This window comes from Cetorhinus maximus, chromosome 1 (genome assembly GCF_964194155.1).
Source record: "Cetorhinus maximus chromosome 1, sCetMax3.hap1.1, whole genome shotgun sequence".
NCBI classification, from domain to species: Eukaryota; Metazoa; Chordata; class Chondrichthyes; order Lamniformes; family Cetorhinidae; genus Cetorhinus; species Cetorhinus maximus.
Window position 1 is genome coordinate 159,313,984 of NC_135879.1, and position 27,118 is coordinate 159,341,101.

Consider the following 27,118-nt stretch of genomic DNA (forward strand, 5'->3'; position numbering starts at 1 on the left):
AGTTGCTCACTGCAGGATTCCTAGCCTCTGACCTGCTCTTGTAGCCACAGTATTTATATGACTAGTCCAGTTCTGCTTCTGGTCAATGATAACCCCCAGGATGTTGATACTGGGGGGGATTCAGCAATGGTAATTCCATTGAACGTCAAGGGCGATGGTTAGATCCTTCTTGTTGGAGATGGTCATTGCCTGGGCACTTGTGTGGCGCGAATGTTTCTTTCCACTTGCCAGCCCAAGCCTGGATATTGTCCAGGTTTTGCTGCATTTGGACACGGACTGTTTCATGTAGATGAGAAATAGGAGAGGGTGAAGAATAGATCCTTATATTATACTCTACTATAGTAGATCTGGTATTGTGCAATGAGATAGGATTAATTAATTACCTCATAGTGAAGGCGCCCTTAGGTAGCAGCGATCATAATATGATTGAATTTTACATTCAGTTTGAGGGCCCAAGTCTAGTATTTGTGAGCGCAGTTACGAGGGCATGAAAGAGCAGCTAGTTAAAGTGAACTGGCAAATTAGGTTTAGAGATAGGTCAATAGAGATGCAGTGACATTTAAAGGGATACTCCAGAGTACACAAAATGGATACATTCCAAAGAGAAAGAAAAATTCCAAGGTGAGGACCCACCATCCATGGTTAACTAAAACGGTTAAAGATATTATCAAACTTAAAGAAAAAGCATGCAATGGAGCAAGGTGGCAGATCAGAAGACTATTTAAGAAAGAAGAGTTAATAAAGTGAGTGTTGGACCTATAGAAAGTTAGCCCGGGGAATTAATGAAATAAGGAGATGGTAGATGAATTGAACAAATATTTTGCATCAGTCTTCACTATAGAGGATACAAGTGACATCCCAGGAATCAAGAAATGGAAGGGAGGAACTCAAAAAAATTATGATCACAGGGGAAGTGGTCCTAAGCAAATTGTTATAAGTCCCTGGGTCCTGATGGACATCATCCTAGGGTCTTGAAAGAAGTGGCTAGTGAGATAGTTGATGCGATGGTTTTAATTTTCCAAAACTCACTAGATTCAGGGAAGGTTCCATTAAATTGAAAAATAGCAAATGTAACTCCTTTATTTAAAAAGGGAGGGAAACAGAAAGCAGGAAACTACAGGCCAGTTGGCTTAACATCTGTCATAGGGAAAATGTTAGAAGCTATTAGTAAAGTATTATACAAAGGCACTTAGATAAATTCAAGTTAATCAGACAGAGTCAAAATGGTTTTGTGAGTGGGAAACCATGTTTAACCAATTTATTGGAGCTCTTTGAAGAAGTAATGTGCTGTGGATAAAGGGAAACTGGTGGATGTGCTGTACTTACATTTCCAGAAGGCATTTGATAAGGTGCCGCATCAAAGGTTATTGCGGAAAATAAAAGCTCATGTAGAGGGTAACATATTGGTATGGATAGAAGATTGACTAGCTAACAAGATACAGAGCATTGGCATAAATGGGTCATTTTCTGGTTGGCAAGATGCAATGAGTGGTGTGCCACTGGGTTCAATGCTAGGGACTCATCTTATTACAATTTTTATCATTGGCTTTGATGAAGGCAGCACAGGTATGGTTGCTAAGTTTGCTGATGATACAAAGAGAGGTAGGAAAGTAAGTTGTGAAGAGGACATAAGGAGGCTACAAAGGGATATAGATAGGTTAAGTGAGCAGGCAAAAATCTGGCAAATGAAGTCTAATGTGGGAAAACAGAAAATTGTCAAACTGGCAGGAAGAATAAAGAGGAAGCATATTATCTAAATGGTGAGAGATTGCAGAGCTCTGAGATGCCGAAGGATCTGGGTGTCCTTGTGCATGAATCACAGAAGGTTAGTATGCAGGTACAGCAAGCAATTAGGAAAGCTAATAGAGTGTTATTGTTTATTGCGAGGGGAATTGAACACAAAAGTAGGGAGGTTATGCTTCAGTTATACAGTGCACTGGTGAGACCATGTCTGGAGTACTGTGTACAGTATTGGTCTCCTCATTTTAAGGAAGGACGTAAATGCATTTTAAACAGTTCAGAGAAGGTTTACTAGACTAATACCTGGAATGGGTGGGTTGTCATATGAGGAAAGGTTGGATAGGCTAGGTTTGTATCTGCTGGGAATTTTCTTTTATTTGTTCATGGCATGTGGGTGTCACTGCCTAGGCCAGCTTTTATTGCCCATCCCTAATTGCCTTTGAGAAGGTGGTGGTGAGCTGCCTTCCTGAACTGCTGCAGTCCATGTTGTGTAAGTACACCCAAAGTGCTGTTAGGAAGGGTGTTCCAGGATTTTGACCCAGCGACAGTGACGGAACGGCAAGATATTACCAAGTCAGGATGGTGAGTGGCTTGGAGGGGAACTTCCAGGTGGTGGTATTCCCATGTGTCTGCTGCCCTTTTCCTTCTAGATGGTAGTGGTTGTGGGTTTGGAAGATGCTGTCTAAGGAGGCCTGGTGAGTTCCTGCAGTGCATCTTGTAGATGGTGCACACTGCTGTCACTTTGCGTCGGTGGTGGAGGGAGTGAATGTTTGTGGATGGGGTGCCAATCAAGCAGGCTGCTTTGTTTAGAAGATTAAGAGGCAACTTGATTGAAACATATAAGATCCTGATGGATGCTTACAGGGTGCATGTGGAAAGGATGTTTCCTCTTGTGGGAGAATCCAGAACTAGGATGATCCTAGAATAGTAAGCAATTTTTGCAGACAACAGCAGGACCTGGTAGTGCTTTATGTGGTCCAGCCAGATCTGGTGATGAATGGCTAAATGAGTTGTCTGCCATATCAGTTCAAGTCTGCACCCCTTGGACTTAAGGGAGCAGAAATGAGGCTGTATCAGAGGAATGGTCAGGATGAAAAAGAGTAATGGTTTTAGTGGGTATGGGCATCTAATCGACCCATTCTTCCTTGACAATCCTCTTAGTCTTCGTATTTGTCTAAGAGTTCTGGGGTAATTTTTTACCTATCTCGCAGGTGGAGAACTCACAGGATTGGGCAGAACGCCAGTTTTACACCTGGTTCAGTATTACTCTCCATTGACTTCAATATAAAATGGACCCAAAATGATCCAATGCAGCAGGCTAGTATGGACTAATTTATAGGACATTTACTACAAAAAATATCAAAAATGTACAATTTCCAGAAATATTGTGCCAAGACTATAACTTCATTTTTTAAAAAGAAGACAGCTTGTCAACACTTATCATTCAAAGTTCAAGTTAGATATTAATTCTTGAACAATTAAGTAAAGGCATAAAAAAAATAAACTTTGTTGTTTATAGTACTCACCAGCCCTGATCATCTTCTCCTTCTGGTTGAACTGGTTCTTCCTCTGGAGTTTCTGAGATAGCCTTTGTTAGCTTTAATTTGAATCGATCAAGTAATGCCAAAGTCTGTTAACATAAATCATTCATAATTGGTTAACAAGAAATTGCGTCTGTCCTCGTAATTTAGGTGTGAGATTTGAATTGCTTTTTTTTGTAAAAAATAGGCAATGCTGTCTTCCTTACTTTATAAGACATTTTCTTTTATCTCCTGTCATATATTGGATTATGGAAATACATGCAAGTGATCTAATGGTCTAATGCCCATGGAAGAGCAAGTTGCAGAATAAAGTTACATATTGTCTTTTGACCTCTCAGATCTGAGATTAAATCCAGTACAGACTGATGTGACAAAAGTCTCCTGTCTACTAGCTTTAAGAGTTGAGCAGACTCAATTTGATCCTGATGCGCTCAGCACAAATCTGCTTGTAAGGATGGCAGCTGTGAGAAGTGGAAATTTTTTTTTGATTATTCATTAACGGGATGTGGGCTTTGCTGGCTGGGCTAGCATTAATTGCCCATCCCTAGGTGCCCTCGAGAAGGTGGTGGTGATCTGCCTTCTTGAACCACTGCAGTCCATGTGGTGTAGGTACACCCAAAGTGCTGTTAAGGAGGGAGTTCCAGGATTTTGACTCAGCGACAGTGAAGGAATAGCGATATGTTTCCAAGTCAGGATGGTGAGTGACTTGGAGGGGAACTTCCACGTGGAGGTGTTCCCATCTATCTGCTGCCCTTGTCTTTCTAGATGGTAGTGGTCATGGGTTTGGAAGGTGCTATGTTGTAGATGGTGTGCTCTGCTGCTACTGTGCGTTGTTGGTGGAGGGAGTGAATGTTTGTGAATATGATGCCAATCAAGTGGGCTGCTTTGTCCTGGATGGTGTCAAGCTTCTTGAGTGTTGTAGGAGCTGCACACATCCAGGCAAGTGAGGAGTATTCCATCACACTCCTGACTTGTACCCTGTAGATGGTGAACAGGCTTTGGAGAGTCAGGAGGTGAGCCTCTGACCTGCTCTTGTAGCCACTCCTACTGATGCAGTCATGGACAGATGTATCTGCAGCAGGCAGGTTGGTGAGGATGAGGTCAAGTATGTTTTTCCCTCTTGTTGGTTCCCTCACCATCTGGCGCAGACCTAGTCTAGCAGCTATGTCCTTTAGTAGTCGTGCAACTGGGCCAGTCTCGGTAATGGACATTGAGGTCCCCCATCCAGAGTACATTCTACGCGCTTGCCACCTTCAGTGCTTCCTCCAAGTGATGTTCAACATGGAGGAGTACTGATTCATCAGCTGAGGGAGGGCGGTACATGGTAATCAGCAGGAGGTTTCCTTGCCCATGTTTGACCTGATGCCATAAGATTTCATGGGGTCCGGAGTCAATGTTCAGGACTCCCAGGGCAACTCCCTCCCGATTGTGTCCCACTGTGCTGCCACCTCTGCTGGGTCTGTCCTGCCAGTGGGATAGGACATTCCCAGGGATGGTGATGGTGTTGTCTGGAACATTATCTGGAAGATATGATTCCGCGACGATGACTTTGTCAGGCTGTTGCTTGACTAGTCTGTGAGACAGCTCTCCCAATTTTGGCACTAGCCCCCAAGGAGGACTTTGCAGGGTCAGTGGGGCTGTGTTTGCCGTTGTCGTTTCCGGTGCCTAAATCGATGCTAATTGGTCCATCCGGTTTCATTCCCTTTTTGAGACTTTGTAGCGATTTGATACAACTGAGTGGCTTGCTAGGCCATTTTAGAGGGCATTTAAGAGTCAACCACATTGCTGTGGGTCTGGAGTCACATGTAGGCCAGACCAGGTAAGGACGGCAGATTTCCTTCCCTAAAAGGCATTAGTGAACCAGATGGGTTTTTACAACAATCATTAGACGTTTAATTCCAGATTTTTAAAAATTGAGTTCAAATTCCACCATCCGCCTTGGCAGGATTCCATAAGACCATAAGACATAGGAGCAGAAATTAGGCCAATCAGCCCATTGAGTTTGCTCCGCCATTCAATCATGGCTGATAAGGTTCTCAACCCCATTCTCCCGCCTTCTCCCCGTAATCTTTGATTCGACCCATTACCCTGGGTCTCTGGATTACTAGTCTAGCAACAATACAACTACGCTATTGCCTCCACAGAGGTTGGACTCAAAGTACTTGCTGTGGCAGAGAAAAGAAATGTTTACTCAGTAATTATGCTAGACCTGACCTGGGCATGCTCTGCGTTGATACTTAATGACAAGGATGGGAAAGCTGTACCAATCCACAACGACTTCTTTTAACTTTGATGAACACAAAATTCCTTTCACCCAAATGAATAAGTTTTAAAAAAAAACATATTGGTGCGAGTTCAGATGCCTTGGAGAATGTTGCCATATTTATATTAGCACACACTCTAGGAGGGTAATTTCAATTCCGCATGGTGGGTGGAGAAGTTAAAAATAAAGAAGGAAACCCAACTCCAATTTATGCACTTCTATTTTTAACTGAGGCAGGTTGGAGGGAGGTTGACCTATCCATTCTCAGGAAGCAAGTCAATCAGTAAAACATTTTAAGGAAGCGGTGTGCCTCCATTTTAAATAATGCTTTATTTTTAACTTCTGCAAGACTGTCATGAAAAGATATTAATGTGTATAATGTTATTGGAAATTATTTTAAAATTGGACTTGTAGGTTCTGTGTCTATGTGTGTGTCTGTGTGTGGCTTAACTGGATTAAAGCAAGCTAGTCTGGGTGCTTTGATGTATAGTGGTTTGAGATGTTAATTAGATAAATGTAAGGAGTAAAAGGTAAAGTGCAATTTGCATTTGTTGAATAAAGCATTCAAAATAATGGGTAAAATCTTGCATCTAGCTGGGATTCGCTAAGCAATGTGTTTATATTACTAATAAAATTGGTGGAATGAAAGAGTTATTGTTAGGAGAGGTAAAATTTAAAAACCTAGTAATACAATGGAAAATTTACATTCAAAGGGGAAGCTAGGTATAAACCGAAAAGAGTTTGTGTGTGTGAGTCAGAGGCATTTAACATGTAACCAGTCTGTAAGCCTATAACTGTGTCTCAAAAGGAACCAAACTGAAAGGAACCTAATTTTGAATTTGTACGGTCAAATGTGCTTTGCCTGGTGTCTGTTTAAAGTCTACGGGTTGTTGTTGCCTTGGTGAAGATTTACCTGGGAGTGATTAATTTGGGGGTTTGTTTAAAAGTTATTATGGTAGTAATTTGTAGACATGTGTATGTGTTTAAATTTGTTGTTAAATTAATAAATGTTTAATTTAGTTTTATATAAAAAAACCTCTTGAGGCTTGGTGGTTTTATTCCTGAACTTAGAGCTGCATCTCAAATATACCAATTGAGAATTAGGTTATGACAGTTGATCAAGTTTCTCTCTGGGATTTGAACAACTCAACCTTTACCAACTATTGTGTCATAACAATTGGGGGCTCTTGGCGGGATAATATTTGTAATTCCTTGATTGGTTTGGAATTGGTGAATCTTAAGGATACGAGTACGAGAAGCACTTTGAATTCAGGAGTTGGTGAGGGTTTTTATAAGTGGTGAGAGTGCAAGATGGCTTTGGCAATTGCTAAGACTCGTCTGGGAGTAGAGGATATAACTCTGACTCTGTTACAAAAAATAACCAAAAAATTGCCTGACACTTGTGTGGCGAGAATGTTACTTCCCACTTGTCAATCCAAGCCTGGATATTGTCCAGGTCTTGCTGTATTTGGACACGGACTGCTTCAGTATCTGAGGAGTCATGAATGCTGCTGAACATTGTGCAATCATCAGTGAACATCCCCACTTCTGACCTTATGATGGAAGGAAGGTCATTGATGAAGCAGCTGAAGATAGTTGGGCTGAGGACACTACCCTGAGGAACTCCTAGAGCTGAGGTAACTGACCTCCAACAACCACAACCATCTTCCTTTGTGCTAGGTATGACTCCGACCAGTGGAGAGTTTTCCTCCTGATTTCCATTGACTCCAGTTTTGCTAGGGGCCCTTGATAACACACTTGGTCAAATGCGGCTCTCACCATGTTGACTCTGCCTGATTGTATTATGATTTTCTAAATGTCCTGCTATTACCTCCTTAATAGCGGACTCTAGAATTTTCCCTATAACAGACATTAGGCAAACTGGCCTATAGTTTCCTGCTTTCTGTCTCCCTCCCTACTTGAATTGCACCCAATGCATCTACTATCTCAGCATTCACTTCTTTCAAGACCCTAGGATGCAGGCCATGAAGGCCATGCAATAAAGGCCAACATGTCATTTGCCTTCTTAATTGCTTGCTGTACCTGCATGCCAACTTTCTGCGTTCCTTGTGTGAGCACACTCAAGTTTCTCTGAGCTTCAAAATTTACAAGTTTCATGCATTTTAAAAAAATATTCTGCTTTGCCACTCTTACAACCAAAGGGAATAATTTTCACTTTTCCACATTATACTCCATCTTTCATCTTGTTACCCACTCACTTAATCTGTTTTTATATCTTCGCAGCCTCTCTGTGCCCTCCTCTAATTTACATTTCCACCTAGCTTTGTATTATCAGCAAACTTAGGTATATTATTCTCTGTTTCTTTGTCTAAGTCATTAATATAGATTGTAAATAGCTCAGGCCCCAGCATTGATCCCTGCGGCACTCCACGAGTCACAGCCTGTCAAATTGAGAATGCCTGGTTTATGTCTACTCTTTGCTTCCTGTCCATTAGCCAATCCTCCATCCACGCTAATATATCAACCCATTTCCACAAGCCCTTATTTTGCCTATTAACCTTTTTTGCAGCACCTTATCAAATATCTTTGTAAATCCAAGTACACTACATCCATTAGTTCTCCTTTATCTACACTATCAGTTATATTCTCAAAAAACTAATAAATTAGTAAAACATGATTTCCCTTTCTTAAAACCATGTTGACTTTGTCTGATTATACTATTATTTTCTAAGTGCATTATTAAAACTTTCTTAATAATTTCTGACAACTGATGTCAGGCTAACTGGCCTGTTTTTCTTTCTTCCTCCTCTTTTGAATAGCAGGATCACGTCTGCTAACTTCCAATCAGCTAGGACCATTCCAGAATCTAGGGAATTTTGGAAAATCATAGCCAGGGCTATCTCTGCAGCTATATTGTGTAGGATGTAGGCCATCAGGTCCTAGGGATTTGTTGAATTTTAGTCCCTTAAGTTTCTCCACTGTTTTTCCTTCTCCTGGAAGGGAATAGTTTCAGAATAAGGGGTTGCCCAATTAAGATGGAGATGAGGAAGTATGTCTGCTCTGAGGATTGCGAGTCTTCAAAATTTTCTACCCGAGAGAGCTGTGAAGGCCGAGTCATTGAAAATATTTAAGGCTGAGATAGACAACTTCTTGAACTATAGGAAGTCAAGGGTGAGGGGGGACAGGCAGGAAACTGGAGTTGAGTCAGATCAGCCATGATCTTACTGAATGACAGAGCAGGTTCAAAGGGGTGAACAGCTACTCCTGCTTCTTGGGTTTGTAATTAAATACACATGGAACAAAAAGCTAGTGTCAGTAATGGTGACCATAAAACTACTGGACTGCCATAAAACAGCATAGACTTAAGAGGCGAAATAAAAACAGAAAATGCTGAAAGTACTCAAAAGGTCTGGTGGCATCTGTAAAGAGAGAAACAGAGGCCTGGATGTTTGCTCCTGAAGCAGATGCGCAGAAATTTCTCATCACATTGAACCTGCTTTAGTGGAAACTGCCCTGAATGGCCAGATTTTCGCTCTATGGTAGGGGGGATGGTGGGTGGGGGCAGGATGGAGTCAGGCCCATCGACCCCGGAAGCAGCAGAGATGCGGAGGAATATGTTGGGAATACGTCTCGGGCACAGTATAAATAGCTAATCTGTAAGGAGTTCCTGCTATGAGGCAGGAAGTGGATGGAAGTGCTGCTGGTCCTGGGAGGAGACGTCAATTAAGAGGCAGGTGAGCTCTAAATGTTACAGTTGTGCAACTGGTTGCTGACACTGGACCTTCTAAGAACAATGCGCAATCTCCCAACTCTGTCACATGTGGGCAGGACTTAGAAACAAAGAGCAGGAGTAGGCCATTTGGCCCTTCGAGCCTGCTCCGCCATTCATTATGATCATGGCTGATCATCCAACTCAATAGCCTGCTCCTGCTTTCTCCCCATACCCTTTGATCCCTTTCGCCCCAAGAGCTATATCTAACTCCTTCTTGAAAACATACAATGTTTTGGTCTCAACTACTTTCTGTGGTAACGAATTCCACAGGCTCACCACTCTCTGGGTGAATAAATTTCTCCTCATCTCAGTCCTAAATGGTTTACCCCATATCCTCAGGGAGTGACCCCTGGTTCTGGACTCCCCCCAACTGCTTAGAAGGTCAGTTGATGAATTGCTTGGAGGATTTCACACTCTTTCCACCACCTTGACTTAGCCTCTTGCATGTTTCCAACAAAGTCTCTCTATGTTCGGAGCCTTCCCGAATGAAGCTTCTCACATTTTGGTCGGTCATTATTAGTTGGGGAGATGTTTGACTTCTTCAGGGATATTCTGAGGACACCCCTGAAGCATTTCAGTGGAGTTGGCTTTGAGTGATTTAGGGCCTCAGTACTGGGCATATAGGCTTGGGGGAAGACCTGGCTGTTGCATTGCATTTCTTGCCAGTGGATTTGGAGGATCTCTTGAAGACACTGATGATGGTGCTTTGAGTTGCCTGCATGGTGCCATGACCTTAGGGTTTGAGGTTCTGGTCCTCTTCTTCTGAAAAGCAGAATGACTGAAGTTGGAGTGATTTTGGCTTTGAATTGAACAGCCAGGTCCTGGTACAGTTAATGGGATGAAGGGCCAGGATCGTCAACAACCTTGAAAAATTTACCCGGGTTTTCTTTTGCTTTTCCCAGAAGATCTTTCTCTGACAGTTAATGAAATAATTGATTCCACTGCTCACTTTGGCACTGCGCTCTATGGGTCATCCTCTGTAAAGATTTGCAATTCCTCTTCTGGAAAAGTCTTGACAGTTGTTTTGTTGGCAAATTTTGAGGGGAAATGTTTCAGTGCAGTCTTCCTCTTCAGCTCACTGACTCTCGAGCTGCATTGAGGCTTCACTGGGCAATTCTTCTTTGTGGGATGCAAGCAATTCCAACACATCGACCTCATCCACTTCATCAAAGCCTATCTTACCAAGGTGATGATTTCACTCTGAATCTCAGGGACAGCATCGTGAGATTCTCTAAGGCGAGTGACACACCCGGGCCACAATTTCTGCCACGCACTATTCAGACACGACAAAGTGGCTTCATTCATGAATCAGCAATGTTGTTGATGCCCATGGGGGTGTTGTAGCCATGCCAAAATTCTATGAATGATGGCGCATTCTCACCATATGTTGCCTATTTTTATTCTCTCATGGGATGTGGGTGCCACTGGCAAGGCCAGCATTTGTTGCCCATCCTTAATTGTTAAGAGTCAAGAGTCAACCAGCTAGAGTCAAGTTAGTTAAGCGATGTGGGTAGTTCACATTGATGTGGGTCGAGAGTTACATGTAGGCCAGGTAAGGATGGCAGGTTCCCTTCCCTAAAGGACATTAGTGAACCAGATGGGTTTTTGCAACAATCAGTGGTTTCATGGTCACTATCACGGAGACTAGCTTTATATTCCGGATTTATTAACTGAATTCTGACACTGACACTGTTGGGATTTGAACCCATGTCCCCAGAGCATTAGCCTGGGCCTCTGAGATAGTAAACCTTGAATGCTGCAATTGCTCCCTGATCCATGGACTGTAGCAATGAAGTTGTGTTGGGTAGCTGGAAAATCACCTTCACTTTTTCAGACAATTCATTAAGGCTGATAGGGTGACCTGGGCAATTATCCAAAGGGAGCAATATCTTGAAAGTGAAATTTTCTCTGACGCAATATACCCTCCAGGCAAGGTTGGCATACAGAGAGAACCATTCTTGAAAGAGTGCCCCCGTCATCCAGGCTTTCTTATTTGAATGCCAAATTTTTTAAAAATTCATTCATGGGAGGTGGGCATCGCTGGCTAGGCCAGCATTTATTGCCCATCCCTAATTGCCCTCATTTAGAGGGCATTTTTAAGAGTCACATGTAGGCCAAACCAGGTAAGGATGGCAGATTTCCTTCCCTAAAGGGCATTAGTGAACCAGATGGGTTTTTACAACAATCGGCAATGGTTTCATTGTCATCATTAGACTTTTAATTCCAGATTTTTACTGAATTCAAATTTCACCATCTGCCGTGGTGGGATGCGAACCCAAGTCCCCAAAGCATTACGCTGGGTCTCTGGAATACTAGTCCAGTGACAATATCACTGATGTACAGATGTTCCTTGGAATAACACCTCATCGGACTGGCACGCGAAGGACTTAAACTTACAACCTTCCTGCAGCATTTCCACCAAGCAGAATAGTCAGGCGATCTTTGACAGCTTTAAATCCTGGCACCATCTTCTTTTCATGTTCTCTTGTGGCATACAGTTGCTAAAATGGCCCCATCTCATCAACATTAAATACTTGTTTTGGTGAGTAGCCACCTTCTTCCATGACTCTCTTCAAATGGGCAGGATATTCATTAGTCTCTTCTGTATCAGCACTAGCTGCTTAGCCTGACATTTTAATGATGTGTAGATAGGAACACCACTTGAAACGCTTGAACCATCAACAACTAGCATTAAAACTTTCTGACTGAGAACTCTCACCCTGCTCATTTTGAAAGTCTTCATACAGGCTTCTTGGATGGCCATCAAACCAAGAGGCAACTGGCGCTGGTTTTGGTCTTCGATCCAGACTGCCAAGAGTTTTTCCATGTTCTCCATTATGCTGTTTCTAGTCTGACTCACCCTGTTAGTACTTAAAGGTGTGACACTTTGCGCACTTTGTTTGATTTTGTCAGTATTACTACAGGTTGCTCTCGTTAATGTACGGGGTAGCCCAGCACTCCAGCAATATCAACTGCTCATTCTCCAGCCTCAAGACGTTTTAAAACATCCAATTTCACTGCTAGGCTTATGGTTTTTCTTGCTTTCTTTGTAGCAGCAGGCTCACTACCACCACTTACTGGGTGTTTCTGGCTCATATTTAAAGTGATTCCAAGGGATTGCAGCACTAAATTGGATTTTAAAATTGTTCCTCTGACTCACCAAATGCAAATGGCTTTCTGATTTTAAAACAGCTCCTCTGCCTCACCTGCTGCAAACTTGAACAGGGAGTCAACCTTGAGGGTACACCCTGTATTTTTCACCCAAACAAGTCCTGAGACAAGGAAAGCAATTTCATTGTACTTGTGTACAGTAACAAATACAGTACAGTACTGCACCTCTCATGGACTTCAATGGCTTTGGTGTCTCACCCACAGCAAGTAGTCCTGAAACTCCAAAATTTAAAACAGCTTGAGTCAGGAAGAATTGCACACAGATGAGCAGCCCAGGCTTCAGCTTTTTGCTTGGAAAAAAAAAACAACTCTTGGCTTTGAGTGTTTGGAAGCCTCTGGATTAAAAACAAAATCAAGGTTGCCTTGAATACAAACACCCTCACTAACAATGGCACCGATCGGGTCTGGGACCCGAATTTACATTAAAGGGGTCAATGCAAGATGACATGCAGCACGCGATGATGATGGGACTGTGATGACGCATGATCACATACAGACAATAAAGATGGACGAAGTTGACGTGTGCACAATGAAGACGGATGGCGATGATGCGTGCACAACGAAGACGGATGGTGATGACGTAAGGATGCTGATGACGTGCAACGCACATGATAATGATGCAGAAGGCGATGACAAGGAACAACGCTAAACCAGACATCGTGACTTAAATCGGGGAAAACGATCCTTTATAAAAAAATCAAAACGATACAACTTTAAGTGGGCAACTTAAAACGAGGACTTAATGTATTTGCGAGTACAGGGCACCGTGTCACCTTGTTCCCATGCATGCCTGGCAGTGGAAGGCTGTTTCCTAATCTAGACTTTCAGATAAGGTACACCAAGGGTTGTAGATTGAGATGGTCCTTGCAGCATTTCTTGTCCACCAATGATTGCTTTTTAAGGGAGGATCAACGATCAGACTCAATGATCAAGTCCAGTTTATCAGGTGCACTTCAACCATGAGTGCTGTGACGAAGGCAGTCATCCGCACATGATTGGTACAGTATTTCCCACATGTCAAGATGCCTCCTCTTTCTCATCTTCTGCATTGTTCTCCTCCTCAGATGTCATAACTACAGGGCCAGCTTCTATCCCCTCCTGTTCTAGGCCCCTTCACAGCACCATATTGTGAAGCATGCAACAGATTACGACTATTCTGGAGACCCTTGCAAGGGGAATACTACAATAATCCTCCAGAATGGTCAAGGCACCTAAAGCACCCCTTCAAGAGGCCAATAGCCTGTTCAGCTGCATTGAGGCGATTGTTGTACTGCTTTTCAGGCTCCATGTGCAGCCACCTAAAGGGGGTCATTAGCCACCTCGTTAAGGGGTACGTACTCCTTGTTCCCCCAGAAATCAATCATGGACCCTGTTGAGGTCTGAAAAAGTTGAGGCAGCTACAAATTCCTCAGTATAAAAGAATAATGGCGGCATTCAGCATACCATGCACATATGTGCAGAAACACCACAGTGTGGTCACACACCAGATGCATATTCAAGGAGTAGAAGGATTTCCTGTTTATGAAGGTCTCCGGTTGATTACTTGGTGCCATTGTGGGTGCAGCTGATAGCTCCCTGTATTTGAAGCCTGTTATTTCTGCAAAGGCCCTGGCCCTCTGTGTTTGCACTGCCAAATCCATTGGAAAGATTACGTGCTCCCTGACCCAAGCAAAGAGAGCATCTGTAACTGCCTTGATGCACCTGTGTGTGACTGATTGTGAAATGTCACAGAGGTCTGTGGCTGACCTTTGGAAAGAGCTGGTAGCATAACAATTTAGAGCTATTGTCACCTTATGTGCCACTGTCAGGGCAGGTGAATCTGCAGACTGTGGTGCCGGAACTTGTTGCACCATGGCACATATCTCTGTAACCATTTCTCGGGTTAATTTGAGTCTTCTTCTGCACTAGTTTTCACATCTAGATATGACCTTCGGAGACGACATACCCTTACCTTGGGATAAAACCTTGTGATCCTCCTCCTTCTACCTGGTGCGTGCTGCACTGCCTCCAACTCCTGGCCTTGTCTGCTTCCTCTGGCTGCAAGCTGCTGATGCTCACGTGCCTCTATGGCCCAAATATGCGATGCAAATATGCAATCTCCATTCCTCAGCTACTTTGGCAGGATGTGCACTCCTTCCCTTTGGCACACTATCCTTCCTCCCACCTAATTACCCGAGTCAGATGGGCCAAATATGCCTTTCCAAAGCCATAGACCCCAACCTCCAGCACCCTTGGGTGTTAGCCACACATGTATTTGGAATGGCTGACCTTCTGTGGCAATTCTTGAAACTTCTTGTGCTCTCCAAAAGGGTTCCTGACCTCTCCAAAGTCCTTCCACTAGCTTTATGATTTTTGCACAAAATCGTAAGTTGGTTCAGGAAATGGCAATGACGAAAATCACTTCTGCCTGCAGTCAGCTGCACTTTTAAATGTGAAGCTGTTTCCATGAAATGTGCATGTGTGAAATCCGTCCAGCCCCCATTCTGCAAAAATGGTTTGTGTCGGATATGTGGTCAGGATATCTGGATTTGGGACCTCAACACCATTTTCGATAAGGGCCAGAGTTAACATTTCAGGTTGATGACCTTTTGTCAGCAACCACTGTATTTTGCATGGTCTTCTGGAATAGTTATGATTGCCTGATGGGTTAGAGAGGAAATTTCTAAGCATTTTTCCCCATTTTGGCCCTGGGATTTTTTTTTTGTATTCCTGCCTCTCTGAGGATATTACAATGTTATTTTGAAGGTGGGGACTAAGTAGTGTCTGGTCATAATATTCCAGGTACCAAGAATGTGGGGCAGGCTTGATGTATCAGTCAGTCTTCTTGTGCCTGTCATTTACATTGTTCGTATGTGATGCATTATACTTCATCATCCTCTTCAACCTCTCTACACTCTTTGGTTGATATTGTCTTCCTCCAACGCCTCTGCTTTATTACCTGCCCTTGCTATTGTCAAAGCATGTCAATAGTGGGTCTGATGCTTGCTGAATGCTGATCTGGCTCCCTTGAAAACAATGGCCAGAATTTTACACCTTACTCCACCCCTAACCAGGAACAGACTGGCTGGTGATGGGGGTAGGAGAATAAAAACAGGTGGGCTGGTAGCGGGGAGCCAGGCCTACCACCTACCCACCTCCACTGGAATTACACCAATTAATGGCCACTTTAAGGTCTCCTCCTGCTGCCGCTGGTGTTTTACCAGGAATGGGGGGGCTGCCCACAACATCTAGAGAAGCCGCCAAGTTTGGCTGCAAACTGGGAGGTGCCTCCTGTTTGGGCATCCTGTGCCCAACCGAGGACCACCCCAACAGCGATCCCCCACTCCCACTTGTTCCCCCACTCCGACAACCCAATCGTAACACTCCGCCCTCCTCACTTGGGGCCTGACCGCCCCTAGTGAAATTGCACCACTTACCTGCAGTCCCAGCAGTGGGCACCGCTCCCAGTGGCACTGCTGGGACTGGAGAGCTGACGGCCATCTGACTGGTCGGCAGTTCTTAGGGACGGGATTCCTCCCAGGTGGAGGCAGAAGCCATGATCTGAGCCATTTAACAGCTTGATAGCTGTAAAATCAGGTCAGGATTTCCTGGCCATGCAGTGACAGGCTTGCGTCTAACTTCTCAGGAGTTGCTGTTGCTGTAGCTGTGTCAATTATGTTGAAAAGTCAGGATCTGCATGCTAATCAAGCTGACTCCCACCCTTGGGCTGCACCTTGGTAACTGATTGTATCAGGTTCTGATGACTGAAGAAACTGGTTCTTATGATAAAACATCTGATCGCAGAATGACTGAAATACTTTTTGCTAGAAGAATCGGAGTAAGCGTCTTGCAAGACCTGCATAGTAAGAAGAATTGAAGTGCCAGCATAAGATAAGACTCTGAGTCAACAGAGATTACAAGAGCAGCCAAGATTGTGAATAATTTTAGTTGGAATGGAAATCTTCCTACTAGTAAATGCAGGCTGAATGAATGCAAAGTATTGAGCTTCTTTTCCTTCTCCAAAGAAGGACTGAGATTTTTGCAGTGGAATTAAGTTACTAAAATTCATGAAACCCAAACATGTCAGTGATAGTAACAAAAGTATTCACAATGTAACAGCTTCACGTGACCCAAGAGTCTGTTGAGAAGATCTATATCGTGTGTAAGTTTTTCAGTTACATTCAATACTTTGGTACATTTTCTTTTTAACATAGAGCATCATATGACATGCTATTGCATAACTTCTAAAAAATACTTTCTGAACACTTCACTGAATTTTTGCAATATGGGCCAGGATTTTCAACTGCCCATGGGGGCGAGAAGTGGAGCAGGTGTGTTTTGAAAATAGCGTCCCCGAGTGGCATGTCAGTGTCTCGACATCTCCAGGATGCACAAGAGGAATTTTCAAATCAACGGGGTGGTGGGAAAAGCCACTCGCCTTCAATTTATGGCCTCCTAAGCTCCTTGAGGAGCTTCTTAATGGGCTGGGGAGGGCCAAATAGTAATTTTTAATTTGTATATTGTCGAACCTGAACAGTCTGGTGCACGTTAGTACACAGCTGTCGGGTTCAATGCGGGGTACAACGAAGTGATTTTTTTCCCCGGATGAAAAGTTTTTCCCACTAGGGATTTTTGTTCTAGTGCAGTGCCTGTTAGTTGGCTGTTGGGCCATCTTTTTGTGTTGTGAGACAGCTGGCGCTCTTATGTGTTGCCTCCTCTCTTCTGAAAGGCAGTGGCAGGCCCTGTCATAGCTGTTACCTGCTTTTGATGCCTGTTCTCTGCAGGCAGCTCCTACCACCTGGTAGCACTCAGTGCCACTAACTGGGCATTGAGTTTGCCTCTAACCCAATTATGGAATCTACATTTGAAGATTGCATCACAAGTGATGCAGATGCAGTGTGGACCCGAAAATTATCCAGGCATCAGGTTCTTGAGCCCAGATTGAAATTCAAGCCCATGAATTCTAAACAAGACCACTACTGATTCTTACAGAGCATTAAGCTGAAAATATGATCAAGATTCTTGTGTAAGATCCATTACCTGTTCCTCACGGGTGGACCCATTCTTTGGTTTTTGTCTTCGTAGTTCTTCATATTTTTTCCTTTCATTCAAATATTCTGCCACTGCACTATTTGGAGCCTGCTCAGTCTCTGTCAACAAATAAAAACAACAATTACATCTTTACACTTTTTTGTAATTTGTTTCCTGGAGGCAAAGTATATTCAGCACAACTAATTCTATGTTCTATGTGAAAAAGGGGAGAGGGATAAACCTGGGAATTACAGGTCAGCCAGCCTAATGGTGAAGAAACTGTCAGAGACAATATGGGACAAATCTAATTGGCACTTGAAAATAAATTAAATTTGTCACCGCAGCATCAGCTATGGCTCAGTTGGTAGCACTCTTGCCTGAGTCAGAAGGTCTTGAGCACAAAAATCTAAGCTGACACTCCAGCGCAGTACTGCATGAATACAGCACCGTCAGAAGTGACATCTTTTGGACCAGACGTTAAACTAAGGCCCGTATGCCCTCACAGGTAGATATAAAAGATCTGAACACTATTTCGAAGAAGAGCAGGTGAGTTCTCCCCATTGTCCTGGTCAATATTTATCCTACAATCAATATCATATAAATAGATTAACTAGTCATTATCACATTGCTGTCTGTGGCAGATTGCTGTGCCCAAACTGGCAGCTGTGTTTCCTATATTGCAACAGTGGCACTTCAAAACTGTCACAGGCTGTGAAGCACTTTGGGAAGTCCTACATTCATGAAAGGCAGTATATAAATCCAAGTCTTTATTTTATTTCATGTCCAGTCCTAATAGCCACTGAGAAGGGGGTGATGAGTTGTTTCTTTGAAGCCCTCAGACCTTGTAGTATACCTACACACAAAGCTCTGTTTGGTAGGGAGTTCCAGGATTTTAACCCAACAATGATAAAGGAGTGGTGTTATAGTGCTAAGTCCGAATGGTGTGTGACTTGAAAGGGAGGATTTTTAAAATTCTTTCATGGGAAGTGAGCGTCTCTGGCTAGGCCAGTATTTATTGCCCATCCATAATTGCTCTTGAGAAGGTGGTGGTGAGCTGCCTTCCTGAATCGCGCAGTCCATATGGTGTAGGTACATCCACAGTGCTGTTAGGGAGAGAGTTCCAGGATTTTGATCCAACGACAGTGAAGGAACGGCGATATAGCTCCAAGTCAGGGTGGTGAGTGGCTTGGAGGGGAAATTCCAGGTGGTTGTGTTTGCAACTTGCTGGTGCTGGAGCTCCTATGTGCTTGCTGCCCTTGTTCTTCTAAGGTGGAGGTCATGGAAGGTGCCGTCAAAGAAGCCTTGGCGAGTTGTTGCAGATGGTATACACTGTGGACAGGGAAAATGATGGAGGCAGTGAATGTTTAAGGTGATGGATGGGGTGCCAATCAAGCAGGCTGCTTTGTCCTGGGTGATGTCGAGCTTCCTGAGTATTGATGGAGCTGCATTCATCCAGACCAAGTGGAGAATATGCCATCACGCTCCTGAACTTGTGCCTTATAAATAACTTTGGGAGTCAGGAGGGGAGTTACTCAACAGAGAATGCCCAGCCTCTGACCTACTTTTGCAGCCACAGTATGTCTGTGGCCGGTCCAGTTATGTTTCTGGTCAATGGTGATCCCCAGGATGCTGATCGTGGCTAATTCAATCTTGGCAATTTTGCTGAATATCAAGGGGAGGTGGGTAGATGGTCACTGCCTGGCATTGTGTGCCATAAACATTACTTGTCACTTATCAGCCCAGGTCTGAATGCTATCCAGGGTCGACAGGCACAGACTGAGGACTTGTGACCTGAAAACTGCAATCATCAGTGAATATCTGCATTTCTGACTGTATGATGGAGGGAAGGTCATTGATGAAGATGATTGGGCCTGGTTCAGCATTCTGAGATGATCCTACAGTGATGTCCTTGAGTTGAGATTTCTGTTTCCAACAACTGCAAACATCAATAATGTCCCAGTCATTAGCTGTTGAAACCATCCATATCAAGGGTTTGGTGTCGGGAAGCCATTGCTAGGCAGGCCCATCTAACTTCACTAGAAGGGTGAGCTTATCAGATGCAAATGACGTCCTTTGGTACCCTTTTTTTTTAACCTGAAGTGTAATCTTTCTTTAACTTAGCAACTAATTAAAAGTTGCTTTTTGGAATGGGAGAAGGTGAATTTTCGTCCAACTTTAAAACAGGGGTTATACAGTCTGGCTTGCAGCTGCAACTAGTAAATTGGTTAACTGGCTTAAACAGGTTTTCAGAAGCTAGTGTCTGACAGCATAAAAGCAGGCCATCTACAGTGCTGCTTTTGTCTGCACTGGAATGCTGCTTTGGGCTTCATTAAAGTGCCTAAGTTGGAGTTTGGTGAGAGAGGGAGTTCGCTGAAGAGTAAGAAGAGCGACGTCCTTGGTAAGTAGGACCTGGTAAGTATTTCTTCTATCCTTAATATTCTCTAAACTAGAGGAAGTAAAAGTAAAGGGAGTAATTTAAGGGGAAGTCATGGCAGGGCAGCTTGGCCAAGTGGAATACTCCTACTGTATGATGAGGGAAGTCAGGGACACTTCCAGTGTCCAGGGGGACCATGTGTGCAGGAGCTGCAGCTAACCGAGATCCGTATTTCGGAGCTGGACGTGCGCCTGAAATCACAGTGGTGCATCCGCAATGATGAGATCTTTGTGGAGAGCACATACGGTGAGGTAGTCACACCGCAGGTAAAGGCTGCACGGGCAGAAAGGGAATGGGTGACCGCCAGGCAGAATAAAAGCACCAGGCAGGTAGTGCAGGAGGCCCTGGGTCCATCTCCCTCTCCAACAGATGTTCCATTTTGGATACTGCTGGGGGAGATGGTTTCTCAAGGGAATGCAGCAAGAGCCAAGATCGTGGCACCACGAGTGGCTCAGCTGCACAGAGTGGGAGGGAGCAAAAGAGTGGGGGAGCAATACTGATAGAGGATTCCATCGTAAGGGGAATAGATAGATGCTTCTGCGGCTGCAGACATGACACCAGGATGGTATGTTGTGTCCCTGGTGCCAGGGTCAAGGATGTCGCTGAGCGGTTGCAGGACATTCTGAAGGAGGTGGGTGAACAGCCAAAAGAAACAGCCATCAGTACCAATGACATAGGTAAAAAGAGGGATGAGGTCCTACAAGCAGAATATAGAGAGCTAGGAAATAAATTAAAAAGCAGGACCTCAAAGGTAGTAATCTCAGGATTACTTCCAGTGCCACATGCTAGCGAGACCAGGTGAATGCATGGCTGGAGAGATGGCGTAGATGGGAGTGATTTAGATTGCTGAGGCATTGGGACCGAATCTGTGAAAGATAGGACCTGTACAAGCTGGATGGGTTGTACCCCTCAGGACCAGGAGCAATATCCTCGCAGGGGTATTTGCTAGTATTGTGGGGGAGGGTTTAAACTAGATTTGCAGGGGGATGGGAACCTGAGCAGGGAGACACAAGAGAGGGAAGCAAAGATAGGAATGAAAGACAGAAAAGTAGAAAGCAAAAAAGGAAGGCAGAGGAAACAAGGGCTAGAAGCAAATAGGGCCATGGTACAAAAAATGTATAAAGGTGTTAAAAAGACAAGTCTAAAGGCACTGTATCTGAACGCACAGAGCATTCGCTATAAGGTAAATGAATTAACAAATCAAATAGATGTAAACAAGTATGATATGACTGCGATTACGGAGATATGGCTGCAGGATGACCAAGGCTGGGAACTGAATATCCAAGGGTACTTGATATTTAGGACGGACAGGCAAAAATGAAAAGGAGGTGGCGTGGCGTTGTTAGTTAAGGATGAAATCAGCGCGATAGTGAGAAAGAATATTGGCTCAGGAAATCAAGGTGTAGAATCAGTCTGGGTGGAACTAAGAAGCAACAAAGGGAGGAAAACATTAGTGGGAGTTGTCTATGGGCCTCCAAACAGTAGTAATAAGGTAGGGGACAGCATTAAACAAGAAATTAGAGATGCATGTGACAAGAGTGTTACAGTAATCATGGGTGACTTTACTCTACATATTGACTGGGCAAATCAAATTAGCAATAATACTGTGGCGAATGAATTCCTGGAGTGTGTACAAGATGGTTTTTTAGACCAATATGTCGAGGAACCGTCCAAGGGACAAGCTATCCTAAATTTAGTATTGTGCAATGAGAAGTGCTTAATTAACAATCTTGTTGTGCAGGGTCCTTTAGGGAACTGTGACCATAACATGATAGAATTCTTCATTAGAATGGAAAATGAAGTAGTCTGATCTGAAACTAGGGTCCTAAATCTTAACAAAGGAAACTACAAAAATATGAGGCCTGATAGATTGGGGAACTTCATTAAAAGGAATGACAGTGGCTAGACAATGGCTCATATTTAAGGAACAAATGTATGCATTGCAACAGTTATATATTCCTTTCTGGCACAAAAATACAACAGGAAAAGTGGCTCAACCATGGCAAATGAAAGAAATTAAGAGAATATTGGATCCGAAGTGGAGTCATTTAAAGTTGCTAGAAAAAGTATTGGGAGCAGTTTAGAATTTAGAAAAGGAGGACCAAAAGATTGACTAAGAGGGGGAAAATAGAGTATAAGAGCAAACTTGCAAGAGACATAAAAGCAGACTGTTAAAGCTTCTATAAGTATGTAAAAAGAAAAAGATTAGTGAAGGCAAATTTAGGTCCTTTACAGTCTGAAGTGGGAGAATTCATAACAGAGAACAAGGAAATGGCAAAGCAATTAAACAACTACTTTAGTTCTGTTTTCAAGGAGGAAGACACAAATAACTTCCCAGAAATCTTAGGGAACAAGGGTCTAGTGAGAAAGAGGAATTGAAGGAAATTAGTATTACTAAATCAATAGTGCTGGAGAAATTAATGGAACTGAAAGCCGATAAATCCCCAGGGCCTGATAATCTACACCCCAGGGTACGAAAGGAGGTGGTTATGGAAATAGTGGATGTGTTCGTTGTCATCTTCCAAAATTCTGTGGATTCTGAAACAGTCCCAGCAGATTGGAGGGTGGCAAATGTAACCGCACTATTTTAAAAAGGAGGGAGGGAGAAAACAGCGAATTACCGACCGGTTAGCCTAACCTCAGTAGTAGGAAAAACGTTCGAGTCTATTATAAAGGATGTGATAACAGGACTTAGAAAATATCAACGGGATTAGTCAATGTCAACATGGATTTATGAAAAGGAAATCATATTTGACAAACCTACTGGAGTTCTTTGAGGACGTAACTAGCAGAATAGATAGGGAAGAACCAGTGGATGTGGTATATTTGGATTTTCAGAAAGCTTTTGATAAAGTCCCACATAAGAGGTTAGTGTGTAAAGTTACAGCAGATGGGATTGGGGGTAATATATTGGCATGGATTGAGAACTGGTTAGCAGACAGAAAACAGAGAGTAGGAATAAACAGGTATTTTTTGGAGTGGCAGGCAGTGACTAGTGGGTACTGCAGGGATCAGTGCTTGGGCCCCAGATATTCACAATATATACCAATGATTTGGATGTGGGAATGAAATGTAAAATTTCCATGTTTGCTGATGACACAAAACTTGGTGGGAATGTGAGCGATGAGGAGGGTGTTAAGAGGCTTCAAGGTGATTTAGACAGGTTGAGTGAGTGGGCAAATACATGGCAGAAGCAGTATAACGTGGATAAGTGTGAAGTTATCCACTTTGGTAGGAAAAGCAGAATGGCAGAGTATTATTTAAATGATGATAGATTGGGAAATGTTGACGTACGAAGGGTCCAATCACTGAAAGCAAGAATGCTGATGCAGCAAGCAGTTAAGAAGGCAAATGGCATGTGGGCCTTCATTATGAGAGGACTTGAGTACAGGAGCAAGGATGTCTTACTGCAGTTGTACAGGGCCTTGGTGAGACCACACCTGGAGTATTGTGTGCAGTTTTGGTCTCCTTACCTAAGAAAGGATATACTTGCCATAGAGGAAGTGCAGCGAAGGTTCACCAGACTGATTTCTGGAATGACAGGATTGCCGTATGAGGAGAGATTGGGCCGACCAAGCCTGTATTCGCTGGGGTTTAGAAGAATGAGAGGAGATCTTATTGAAACATATAAAATTCTGACAGAGATGGACAGACTGGATGCAGGGATAATGTTTTCTCTGGCTGGGGTGTCTAGAACAAGGGGTCACAGTCCCAGGATACAGGGTACACCATTTAGGACTGAGATGAGGAGAAACTTCTTCACTCAGAGGGTGGTGAACCTATGGAATTCTCTTCCACAGAAGACTGTGGAGGCTAAGTCACTGAATATATTTAAGAAGGAAATAGATAGATTTCTGGACTCTAAAGGCGTCAAGGGGCATGGGGAGAGAGCGGGAGTACGGCATTGAGATAGATGATCAGCCATGATCATATTGAATGGCGGAGCAGGCTCGAAGGGCGGAATGACCTACTTCTGCTCTTATTTTCTATGTTTCTTTGTTTCAATGAGTCTGTTAGCAGCTTTGCAGGCATAACGAGTTTTAATGTATGAGTTTCCGGGGGGTGGGGTTTAATGATTACAAGGGGTCTGTGCAATGAAGTGTGAGATTCAACCTGCTGAGAAAATAATTCTTTTGTTCTTGTGACTCATGGTGGTAGCTCCCAGAACAAAGGACCAACCCTGTGGTCATGTGACTTGTAGCAGCCATAGTATCACTGAATCACAAAATTGTTATGGTGTAGCAGGCAGCCGTTCAAACCATCGCGTCTGCACCATCTCCCTGAGCATTTTACCTTGGTGCCAATCTCCTGCCTTTTCCCCATAACCCTGCACATTGTTTCTATTTAAACAATCATCCAATGCCCTCTTCAATACCTCAACTGAACCTGCCTCCACCACACTTCCAGATAGCGCATTCCAAACCCTAACTACACAACACTCCAGCTGAGGTCTAACCAGTCTCTTATATAAGTTCATCATAACCTCCCTGCTCTTGTAATCTATGCCCCTATTAATGAAACCTAGAATACTATTTGCTCTAGAAACAGCTCTCTCTACCTTTCCCGCCACCTTTAATGACTTAAGTACATGTACACCCAGGTCTCCCTGCTCCTGCACGCCCTTTAGAATAGTACTTTTTATTTTATACGGTCTCTCCATGTTCTTTGTACCAAAATGTAACACCTCATAGTTCTCCGCATTGAACTTCATCCGCCACCTTTCTGCCCACTCCACCAATGTGTCAATGTCCTTTTGAAGTTCTACACTGTCCTCCTCACAGTTTACAATTCTCTTAAATTTTGTGTCATCTACAAACTTTGAAATTGTCCCCTGCACACCAAGACCTAGATCATTTATATATATCAGGAAAAGCGAGGGTCCCAATACCTACCCCTGGGGAACTCCACTACAAACCTTTTTCCAGCCTGAAAAATACCCATTAACCATTACTCTTTGTTTCATATCCCTCAGCCAATTTTGTACCCAGTTTGCTACTTTTTATTCCATGACCTATAACTTTCCTCACAAGTCTGTTGTGTGGCACTGTATCGAACAGTCCATATACACCACATTAATGGCTTTGCCCTCATCAACCATCTCTGTTACCTCTTCAAACAACTGCAGCAATAGAACACTATTTTCTTTTAACAATTCTATGCTGACTCTTCCGAATCAATCCACATTTTTCCATGTGACTATTAATTCTATCCCGAATAATTGTTTCTAGAAGTTTCCCCACCATCAAAGTTAAACTGACTGGCAGGGCAGATCTTTACAACCTTTTTTGAACAAGCGCGTAATGTTTGCAATCCTCCAGTCCTCTGGCACCTCCCCTGAATCCAGAGAAAATTGAAAGATTATAGCTAGTGCCTCTGCAATTTCCACTCTCACTTCCTTCAATATTCTTGGACGCGTCTTTTTGGTTCAGCAGGAAATCGATTTAAAAAAAAATAACGGTAAGAATAAAGTTCTGGATTTCTTTTCATGCCCCAGGGAGCCAACAGGAGGGAGAGAGAAAATGGGTAACAGTAGACCTGTGAGCCTGGCATCAGTGGTAGGGAAAATACTAGAATCCATAATAAAGGATGTGATAACAGGACACTTAGAAAATAATGTTAGAATTAGGCAGAGTCAACATGGATTTATGAAAGGGAAATCATGTTTAACAATCCTCCTAGTCTTTTGAGGATGCAACTAGCAGAATAGATCGGGAGAACTGGTGAATGTGCCATATTTAGCTTTTCAGAAAGCTTTTGATAAGATCCAACGCAAGAGGTTGGTAAACAAAATTAGAGCACAAGGAATTGAGGGTAACATACTGGCATGGATTGAGAACTGGTTAATGGACAGAAAACAGAGAGTAGGAATAATGGGTCATTTTCAGGTTGGCAAGCTGAGATGAGTGGGATACTGTAAGGATCAGTGCTTGGGCCCCAGCTATTCACAATCTACATCAATGAATTGGACATGGGGATTAATGGTAATATTTCCACGTTTGCAGATGACACAAAACTAGGTGGAGATGTGAGTTGTGAGAAAGATGCAAAGATGCTTCAAGGGATTTGGAGAGGCTAAGTGAGTGGGTAAAAATCTGGCAGATAGAATACAATGTGGAGAAAGGAGAGGGTATCCATTTTGATAGGAAAAATAGAAAGGCAGAGTATTTCATAAATGGTGAGAGGTTGGAAAGTGTTGAACTTCAAAGGGACTTGGGTGTCCTTGTTCACGAGTCACTGAAAGTTAACATTCAGGTCCAGCAAGCAATTAAGAAGGCAAATGGTACGTTGGCTTTTATTGCAAAAGGATTTGAGCACAGGAGTAAAGGTGTCTTACTGCAATTATATAGAGCCTTGGTGAAACCACGCCTGGAGCATTGTGTGCTGTTTTGGTCTCCTTACCTAAGGAAAGATATACCAGCCATTGAGGGAGTGCAACGAAGGTTCACTAAGTTAATTCCTGGGATGGAGGAATTGTCCTATGAGGATAGATTAAATAGACTGGGCCTTTATTCTCTGGAGTTTAGAGGAATGAGAGGTGATCTCATTTAAGCATACAAAATTCTTACAGGATTCAACAAGGTTGGTGCAAGAAGGGTGTTTCTCCTGGCTGGGATGTTTATAACCAAGGGACACGGTCTCAGAATAAGAGGCAGGTCATTTTGGACTGATGTGAGGAGGAATTTCTTCACTCAGAGGTGGTGAATCTTTGGAATTCTCAGCACCAGAAGGCTGTGGCAGCTCAGTCATGTTCAAGACTGATATTGATAGGTTTCTACATATTAAAACATCAAGGGATATGGGGATAGTGCAGGAAAATGGTGTCGAAGTCAGAGATCAGCCATGATCTCACTGAATGGCGGAGTGGGCTTGAAGGCTGAATCGCCTACTCCTGTTCCTTATGTTCTTATTCTGTACACACTTCAACCAAAGCTATGCAAGTCAAATTTCTGATGTATCAATCCTTGTTATAGGCATCTCCATTTGCACAGTGCTGTGTAATCCAATACAATAGAGGGGAACACAGGTGCATATTTCTTACCTCTATTACATATAAAAATTATGTAGGGCACTTGCATTTGATCACTTGTCACCACTTTCAAGATATCAAGCATGTTGCAACTGTTTACTGTTAGGAGATTTTGTATGAAACAGTTCTGCATTAATGTCACAATCTTCTCTGCATGTTCACAAGTATAAGTTTAAAGAATAATTTTTGCCCCAGAAAG

At 43.2% G+C, this 27,118-nt stretch overlaps 1 protein-coding gene across 1 annotated transcript in view; it reads right to left on the reverse strand.

The window, feature by feature from the left end:
- Positions 1-27,118, reverse strand: part of cwc27 (CWC27 spliceosome associated cyclophilin) — a 304,456-nt gene that overhangs the window by 36,139 nt on the left and 241,199 nt on the right. Inside the window, exons 12-13 of the mRNA XM_078548949.1 lie at positions 17,468-17,577; positions 3,267-3,370 (exon numbers count right to left, since the gene is read on the reverse strand). Coding sequence (XP_078405075.1) covers positions 3,267-3,370; positions 17,468-17,577 — 214 coding nt within the window. The remainder of the gene's footprint in view (positions 1-3,266; positions 3,371-17,467; positions 17,578-27,118) is intronic.